The 9,010-nt window shown below is 39.9% G+C and overlaps 1 protein-coding gene across 1 annotated transcript; it reads right to left on the bottom strand.

The window, feature by feature from the left end:
* Nucleotides 1–654: 654 nt before the first annotated feature.
* Nucleotides 655–7,477, bottom strand: LOC117522972 (fas-binding factor 1-like). Its single transcript, XM_034184390.1, has 12 exons — nucleotides 7,468–7,477; nucleotides 7,002–7,081; nucleotides 6,542–6,642; nucleotides 5,577–5,704; nucleotides 4,647–4,765; nucleotides 4,375–4,497; nucleotides 4,151–4,273; nucleotides 3,820–3,996; nucleotides 1,755–1,892; nucleotides 1,572–1,662; nucleotides 1,353–1,429; nucleotides 655–726 (listed from the first exon to the last, which is right to left on the bottom strand). The coding sequence occupies exons 1-12, from the start codon at nucleotides 7,475–7,477 to the stop codon at nucleotides 655–657; spliced, it is 1,239 nt and encodes a 412-aa protein (XP_034040281.1).
* Nucleotides 7,478–9,010: the final 1,533 nt, after the last annotated feature.

Here is a 9,010-nt window from a genome sequence, read left to right as displayed (position 1 = left end):
GGGTGCAGGTTTTCTTTTTAGCCGCCAACTCCAGCAGGTGATTTCACTGATGAACATCACGTTGAGCAGATGGGAAGAGTTCATCAGTGAAATCACCTGCTGGAGTTGGCGGCTACAAAGAAAACCTGCACCCTCTTGGCCCTTTCTGGAATCAGTTTGACACCTATGCCTGATCAATTTATGTTAAGAACAAACAAAAATACAGTTCAACAGACAGTGCAAATGACTGTGAGCTGAAGAGGAGCTGGATGACTGAACTCAGAAATCCTTTTGTGTCGTTTTGGTCCAGGAGCAGTGACCCAAACTCCAGGAGGCAGAGATGGTGAGCGGGAAGCATGAGTCAAAGAAAAAAACAATACAGGCACATGTCATAATTATTTTATTGTAAAATTTAAAAATACGAACAAAAATAAGAATGTGAACAGTGTCCTGAACACCTCAGTCACACATGAATATTGAAGGGATTTTATTCTTTATATGATGACACCAAAGTCACTGCAACAAAGATCTGTTGAGGGTTGTGGATGAGGAGGACCGATCTTCCTGTTAACACAGTAAAGACACATAAGTGTTATTTCCAGCGACACAACGTCTGAGCTAACAATTGAGGTCCCACTGTATCCTGTTGTCCTCAGCTTCGTTTGTCTTTTGTCCTCATTTTCTTCTGTAGGATTTTTTCTTTAAACTGTCGAGGAACTTCTTCTCCTCTTTGAACTCATCAGTGATCTGTGAATGAATATGAAAAATCATTTGTAAATGTTTGTTTTTGAATAAGTGGTCTCATAAGATGTTAAATACTTGGACAAAACAATGAATTACAGCACAGAATGACCTCATATCTACAATAGAAACTAATAGTTCCAGCAAGTGTGAATACAAATGTTTAATTCTGTGCATTAAACTTGAAAAAAAAAAATAATTTTCATGTCTTTTAAATAGTTTTCACAACAGGACCTTGTAAAAAGGCTGCTGGCAGTTGAGCTGAAAAACTTGATATTTCTGATATTTCCAGTCATGTCGTGAATATTGATGTTGACAATAAATTCATGTAAGATCAGCTTTTTTTTGTTACAGGACCAAACTGATTATGCATATATAGCTATTTTTAATTTAAAAAGTATTTTCATGTGTTTGACTCTGTGATTGGCTGGTATCTTGTCCAGGTTGCTCCCCGCCTCGTGCCCTGTGACTGCTGGGATAGGATCCAGCCCCCAAGTGACCCTCAGCTGGAGTAAGCGGGTACAGAAGATGGATGGATGGATTTTCATGTGTTTTCACTATATTAGATCTTTCATGTTACTGAAACTATAATTTGTCTGATGTATTAATGACTGTAAATATGGTAATGTTACCTTTGCTGCACTGACCTTCTGTGTCAGATTCACCCTGATGCCCATCAGCTGAGGGCTGGCAGAGGAAGTACGAGGTGCTGCATCGACAAATGGAAAAATTAAAACAAAGATGGAACATTCACCACAAAATATTTCACCCATGTAAATGGTGCCATAAACTATTTCTTATAACATTATATTAAAAAAAGAAAAAAAAAAAACCCTTCCTGTTGTCCTCACCTGGTGGTGGTGTTTGTGATACAGGAGGAACTGGAACTCTCTGTCTCACACTCGCTGTCTCCTTCTGCAGTTTGGTGAATCTGATTTGTTCCTGTAATAAATAAATAAATATATATTTTAAATGTGCTGTTACACAGTTGTCATGATACTTTATGTAGTGGAGAAGCAAAGTCTATCGCTTACTTGAAGGAACTGATCTTGCTGCTGGCTCAGCTGTTGTCTCTGTGAGCAGATTTTTTGGAGTCTGCTCTCATGTTCAGCCTCCACACGTTTCGCCTCCTGCAGTGCTTTCTCTCCTTGCTCAAAGTTCTCCTCAGCCAGCTTTAAAACAAGTGTCAAAGTCAGTCTCGGCCTCTTTGTTGCACTGATACACAACACTGGAAGGAGAACTGTTTCTTCCCAACAACGCACAAGAGGAGGTGCAGCATTAATTCTACAATAACATGATTTTGGAGGGCGCTGTTGATAATAATCAGCTCTTCGTCTATGGTTAGCAGCTCGCCATTTCCTTCGCACCCCAACAGACACGTCCCATGATAAACAATAGGGCCCAGAATAAAATCATCCTATTGTCATCATTATTGCATCAAACAAACAAACAACATCCTGTCAAGGTGAGCTTTTCCTCTGTGCTTGATGGAACCAAAGTTTAATCGATTTACTTCCATGACCTCCCCGTATCACTTGTTAGCATGCTAACGTCTCTGTAAGACATCTTGTAAACCTCCTCAGAGGAATTATTGGTTAAAAACACATGTATATATACAAAATATACAGAGAAAAAAATTCCAGACATTAGATTTATAAAGACGTACAGCTGTCTGGGGGCTTACTCTACCTTCTTGGATTATTTTGTTTGACCAGACAACAAACATATCCGCCACCATGATATCATGCTGCCTTCAGAAATCCTGGGGTGGAATATTATATTGAAACTTGCTGTTTCACCCGATACTCTGCATTTTTAATGGTAAATAAATGGACTGCATTTATATAGCGCTTTTCCATCTGCATCAGATGCTCAAAGCGCTTTACAATTATGCCTTTTGGACATTTCAAACATTCAAAACTGTATGACTAGCAGCTGACTTTAGATAGAAAACCAGTGGTAAAATGTCAAACTGGATAGAAACTGACAATACTTGTAAATTTTCCCCAAACCTTTAAAAAAAAACAATTATATATTAATACCAGTCAAAATTGGTGGTTTTCTAAATCCTGCTCTCATCTGCATTTAAACCAGTGTTAACTTTGATTTGAAGCCATTTATAACCAGTTTGTATCCCATTTTAAAAGGCACTTTGAACCAATATATTCCTGACAGAATAGTTTACAAAACAGTATCTCCAATTTAGACTTCAACATAATTTTATTTTTTATTTTTTTGGCAGCTGTGTACAGTGTATCCAGAAAGCACCCACACCGCCTCACTCTTCCCCCCAGTCCATGCCACAGCCCTACTCCACAACGGATCAAATTCACCCTCCCCCTCAAAACCCTAAGCACAACACCCCACAATGACAACGTGAAACAGGTTTTGACATTTCTTTTGCAAACTGACCAAAAACAAAAACCAAGAAATCACATATACGCAAGCACCCACAGCCCCCACCACGAAGCCCAAAACTGAACTCAGTTCACCCTGCTTCCACTCATGAGCCCTGAGATGTTTCTACAGCTTAATCGGAGTCCACCTGGAGTACATTCAGCCGACTGGACATGACCTGGAAAGGCACACACCTGTCTACATATAAGGTCCCACAGTTGACAGCCAGAGCACAAACCAAGCATGCAGTAGCAGTATTAAACTGTTACTGCATGAATTTAAAATAATACAAAAATCTAAATGAACCCTTTAATGGTCAGTGCAACCATTTGGTAGAACATCTTGATATCTATGACATTCTATTGAAAAAATGTGAGGTCATTAAAGGGTAAAAAGTAAAAAAGAAATCCAGAGCGTCCCAAAGTAGTGGGTAGGCAGGGGCGCCACCAGGGATTCTGGGCCCCATGAAAACAAATGTTACTGGGCCACCCCCCATATTATTTTGTCAGTATTATAATTGTATTCGGGGTCTCTCTGGGCTCCTGTCAATCATGGGCTCCTAGAATCCTTCTCCTTATTACCCCTGTGGGTAGGTAATGACATTATCATTTTCATTATGGACTCACCATTTGATGAGCAATTTAGAGAAACAGCATCTATGCAAAGTAATGCTGAACTCCAGGGAACGCCCTAATAATTTACCTTACTGATGGCTTCAAGCTCCTCAACACGGATCTTGAACCTCAGAGCTGTATACTCTATTTTTTCTTTCTCCCTGTCCAGCTCCTCTCTGATGGTCTTCAGGGTCTCTCTCTCCTGTGTCACAGCTGTCTCCTTCAGCTTCAGCTTTGCAGCACGGTCCTTCATGTCAGCCTGGTCCTAAAACACAAAGAGGAAAATGCCGCCTCGTTATTCTGTTGTGACATTTAAGTATGTGACATTTGATGGAGATGCACATAAACTGACGTGGTGATGAAACAATTGGTTAGCAGGTAACACAAACAAAAAACAGCTGTAAGAGATTCCACCTCACCTGTGCCTCCTGTTCACCCCTCTGCTTCTCTCGAGTGTGGAACTGCTCCCACTCAGCAGACAGCCTGCTCCTGTCCTCTGCACAACGTCGCATAAACAACTGGTGCTCCTCAAGCATTGCGCTCTGATGGAAGGAGAAGTGGTTAGAAGGACAAGATACAAGCAAAGAGGAGCTCTGCTCCATTATCACCACTGATATGGATTTGGGGCACCAGTAGGTGTCACCTTAGCTCTTTTTAACTCCTCCTTCTCTGTGTTGATCTGCAGCATCAAAGCCCGGTGCTCTTCTTCAAGCTTCTTTTGGGCTGATTCTGCCTTGGCCTGTTCAGCCGTCATCTCACTGCGAGTCTGGAGAGCAAACAAAAACAACCGTCTTCAGTGTTTGGACTCAAACCTTCTTTTAGTTTCAGCTCTTTGTGCACAGTGTTAAATTGACACTGCGGTGAGTGTTGATGCTCCCACTCATTGACTAAGTATGAATGCACTTGTTGTCTGACCTTCTCAAGTTGTCTTTGCTGTTCGCTGAGCTGAGCGTCCATCCTGCTGATAACGTCTCTGAAGCAAGCTTTCTCCTCCGACGTGGCTTTCTGCTGCTGCTTCAGAGTGTCCTCCATGACTGAAACATGTTTCAAGACAGATCTTAGAAAACATGTAGAATATGTGTATCGTGTAATCATTTATATTTTATATTTGAAGCATTTTGAATAAAAGGCTCTTTTCTCTTCTATTCATAATATTTTAAAACCAGCATGTGCACATTTGCTGTGTGTGTATCAGCAGCAGAAGAATGATGGATGGATGGTCCAAATACTGACATCACACTCAGCTGGCGACTATAAATCAGGTCATCTGAAGACTTTCACATCAGCATCAATCTGCAAAACTATTTAGTAACTTTTATTTCTGTGTCCACTGGTTTAATAACAAACTGGAATAATTTAAATTATTTTTGACTTCAAACTAAATAAAATGTTGAAGAATCCACTATGTGACCTGCAGATATTTACTCCATTTTTAACTGCACTTTCTTTCTTTGGAGTAGAATAAAGTCAGATTATCAGAATTGGTCAGCCGCTTTCTCCCCTTGCTCAAAGTTCTCTTCAGCCAGCTTTAAAACAAGCGTCAAAGTCAGTCTCAGCCTCTTTGTTGCACTGATACACAACACTGGAAGGAGAACTGTTTCTTCCCAACAACGCACAAGAGGAGGTGCAGCATTAATTCTACAGTAACAATGTCGATATATAACTATTGTCATATATTAAAGATTCATGGGATCTTCATGCAAAGAACATTTAGAAGATATGACATATGAACATGCTGCAGCTCAGCTGTTGAACATGTCAGCCTGAGCTTTGGAGATACTGACTGTATTTCTGAATAATTTCTTTTTGTTCCTGCAACATAAATTTTTTGTGTGTCAGAGTTACTTTGAAGCTGTTCATCTTGTTGCCGTATCTTCTGTTCCATGTCTTGGACTGTGGCTTTGTGGACGTTCTTCTGAGAGGAAAGATCTTCCACCTGAGAGGACAAATGTTCCACCAATCGTGTAAGAGACCTGAACGAAGACAGCAGACAATCAAGTACAGATTACAACCTGACCAGGTTCAGGTCGACCTTTAAAATCAGTTTCAACAAAGAAAAAAATGAAAATTTTATGCTTCCTCTTGAACGGAATTCATTCATAATATTGTATTCATACAAAAAGCATAAAAACAGTAGCAAGAAACCCCAAAACAAAAGAAAAAACAAACAAACAATGGAACATCTGAAATGTTTCTGATATAAATTCATGCATGTTTGTGCCAGACTTGTTTTCTATCTTCTGTACTCTGATTTGGAAAAACCCACTGACTCTGTTCTGCTGGAGGTTTCTTCCTGTTAAAAGAGGGTATTTTTTCTTTGCCACAGACACCAATGTGCTTTACTTAAAAGTTGAGTTCCGTCCAGACCTCATTCTTTGTGTGCTTTGAGATGTGGAAGGTGTTTGAAGCAGTGTGCTCTTCATCATCTTCATGTGAGTGTGATGGACCCAAAGATAGTTGTACTTTATTTCAGAGTGGCTCAGATATGATAAATACATAGTAACTCTGACCCACTGTAGCTTTTCTGAGTAAAACCCAGAATCCCCTCAAACCTGGAACATGGATTGATGTCCAAAGACCTGATCTTAGTTTAACTCAATATCCAGATGTTTTCAGATGACAAGCAGAAGTGTGAAAAAAGTGAACCTGTCCTTTAAAATTTGTTGACCTACGTACAGGTCATGTTTAGGACACACATGGGTCCCTGTCATTTTCAGTATGTCTGCGCGTGCACATGGACATAAACAGGTGATTTGTGGTGCACACTGATTCTTCAGAGTGACTTCTGATGAGTGCACTGATTAAAGCACCTTTGTTCTTTCTCCATGACTTCCATTTCTTGTTTGTGCTGCTGTTGGATCGTCTCGACCAGCGCTTGTTTTTGGTCTCGTTCTTGCTGCAGAGTCTTCACCTGGAACAGCGACTCACAAGCGAGGAGGTTACAGGTAAAGAGTCATGCTGGATTTCAGTGAGACAGATTTTCTGTCAGCATCTGTCACTGCAAATCAGTTCACGTTTAACCCCACAGTGATTCCACACAGAGACTCCATATGAACTCTAATATTATCAATTTGTCCTGTCAGGAAACACAATCTGCACAAGTTCACATTTATTGGCTTTAATTCTGCACTTTGCTCTTCTTGTGGAATTTGGGCCAAGCATATGATATTCTGTTTGTACATTTTAAAATATATGTCCTGACAAATAATGACAGATGTAACATAATTATTAGATTTAATTTTTCCCCCCATCATCACTATAGTCACATACCTGTTCCTCCAGCTGGACAATATGAGCCTGCAAATCTTTAACTTCTGCAGACTCATGATGTTTGACTTTCTCTTGGGCAACTGAAAAAAAGCATATCAATGTGTCCACACTGAATACAAGAGCAATGATGTGAAAGGATTCTGATCTTGTGAGAACGTCCCAATAATTAACTGGGTCAAAAAGAGAACGACTTCTAGCGTGATTTTGGGGTCATACTAAAATATGAAATGGAACAAAATGGGGACTGATAATCATGAAATGCAGGTAAAATGTAGCAAAATAGAGCAGACTGACTCCAAAAACGTACTTTTATTTAATTGTTTGGTGTTTTTGTGAGATGCGTTCAGTACAACAATGGTGCGCCATCTGGTATTCAAGATATGGTCAATCCGCTCCAAAAAATTAAATCAAAGTACTTAATTTAATCATATGTGGAGTCAGTCTGCTCCATTTTGCTACATTTTACCCCATTTCATGATTATCTGTCCCCATTTCGCTCATTTTGTCCATTTTTTATTTTAGTATAGCCATGATTTTGTAAGTTATATTTGTGATGGTAAACAACAGAATTTGCATCATAAATGTATTTTTTTTAAGTAAAGTTATGCTCTGTAAACTATTTGTTTGGCTGGATCACTGTGTGACGAAGTGAATACTTAGTTTGGTCGTCTCGTGTGTGACAGGAGGAGCAGCAGCAGTCGGGCTCGGCTGTCCAAGAGAAGTGTTTCTCCACAAAACAAATAAAAAGAATGAGAAAGTCAAAGACAGAAAACTTCAAAGCCTTCATGTATTCACAAACACAGATTTACACAACAGACATTCTACCTGGTGTCTTTCACACTTTCACTTCTCCTGCTGTCAGGTTGCAAAGTCTCTTGTTTCCTGGAAAAAAAGGAACATAAATTAATTCCATGTTGAGAAGTAAATGTAGGTATTTGAGTTACATTTGTGTCAGTCATTGAAGGACTCTGGTTTCGACCTTTGAGAAGTCTCCTGATCCACATGCTCTTCCTGCTTGGGAGATTCATCTTCAGGTTTTGGCAGGACTTGAGCCTTCACGTTCTTCCTCAGTAACCTTAAAAATGAATCCTCCTCATCATCATCTCTACCCTCAGTCTTTGAGTGTTTGCTGTTGCTTGAAGCAAGTGTTTTAAAAAAATCATCTTCAGAGGCTCTGACAAGAGAAAGAAAAATAATAATCACACTAAAAAAAAATACTTAATCAAAGATGTAGTTTATTGTGCAAAAACCAAGAAGCTGAGGTTGGACACACATGGCAGTCCTTCTTTGTGAGTGGCGCCCTCTCGCGGTAGATCCAGTTGATGGCTTCTTGTTGCCAAACAGGAAATTGTCCACATGAAATGTATCTAAGAAATTGTGGCAAAGAAAAAGGTTAATTTATTCCTTTCAAAGTGACTCCCTCTCAGTGATGCTCAGCCAGAGGCCGTGGAGCTTCATTACCTTTCACAGATGAAGACTTCTCTTGTTGTTGCTTCTCTGGAGCCTGATGTCGTGACGGGAACCTGTCTCTGATTGGTTGTTCTGGAGCCTGATGTCGTGACGGGATCCTGTCTCTGGTTGGTTGTTCCACAGCACATGAGGCCAACTCACTCTCCATAAACTCTTTGAGAATCTCTTGAGCTGGAGATGGGCGCTCCTGTCTGAGAATGCACATACAAGGAACAGAGGACACCTTGAGGTTATAAGACATGTCTCCTTAAAATGGCAGATGTTCTTGTGTCCTACAGTCTGCAGCAAACTGTCCTCTATGACTCAATGTCTTGTCAAGCTGTGTTGCATGAAACAGTTCTGCACATTATCTATTATTTTTCATGTGTGTCATTGCTGTCTTGATCTTGGACCATAATCGGGCTGGTGCTTTGGCAGATCAAGCATTTCATATACTATATAATACAAAGAATGTTTTATTTTGGCATTCTTTTTTATGATTTAACCCACATATTTAAAACTATTGCTGCTCACAATTTTTTCTCCTAGAATATGCAGAA

Source organism: Thalassophryne amazonica, chromosome 13 (genome assembly GCF_902500255.1).
Source record: "Thalassophryne amazonica chromosome 13, fThaAma1.1, whole genome shotgun sequence".
NCBI classification, from domain to species: Eukaryota; Metazoa; Chordata; class Actinopteri; order Batrachoidiformes; family Batrachoididae; genus Thalassophryne; species Thalassophryne amazonica.
Note: the sequence above shows the minus strand (reverse complement) of the source record. Positions and strands in the feature narration are given on the sequence as shown.

Bases quoted from the DNA above. Each gene is read 5' to 3' on its own strand.
- LOC117522972 (XM_034184390.1), bottom strand. The intron at 6,643-7,001 runs GTATGTGACTAT...TCGCTGTTCCAG, and splicing joins TTGTCCAGCTGGAGGAACAG to GTGAAGACTCTGCAGCAAGA. The intron at 1,893-3,819 runs GTAAATTATTAG...CTTGTTTTAAAG, and splicing joins AGCTTGAAGCCATCAGTAAG to CTGGCTGAGGAGAACTTTGA.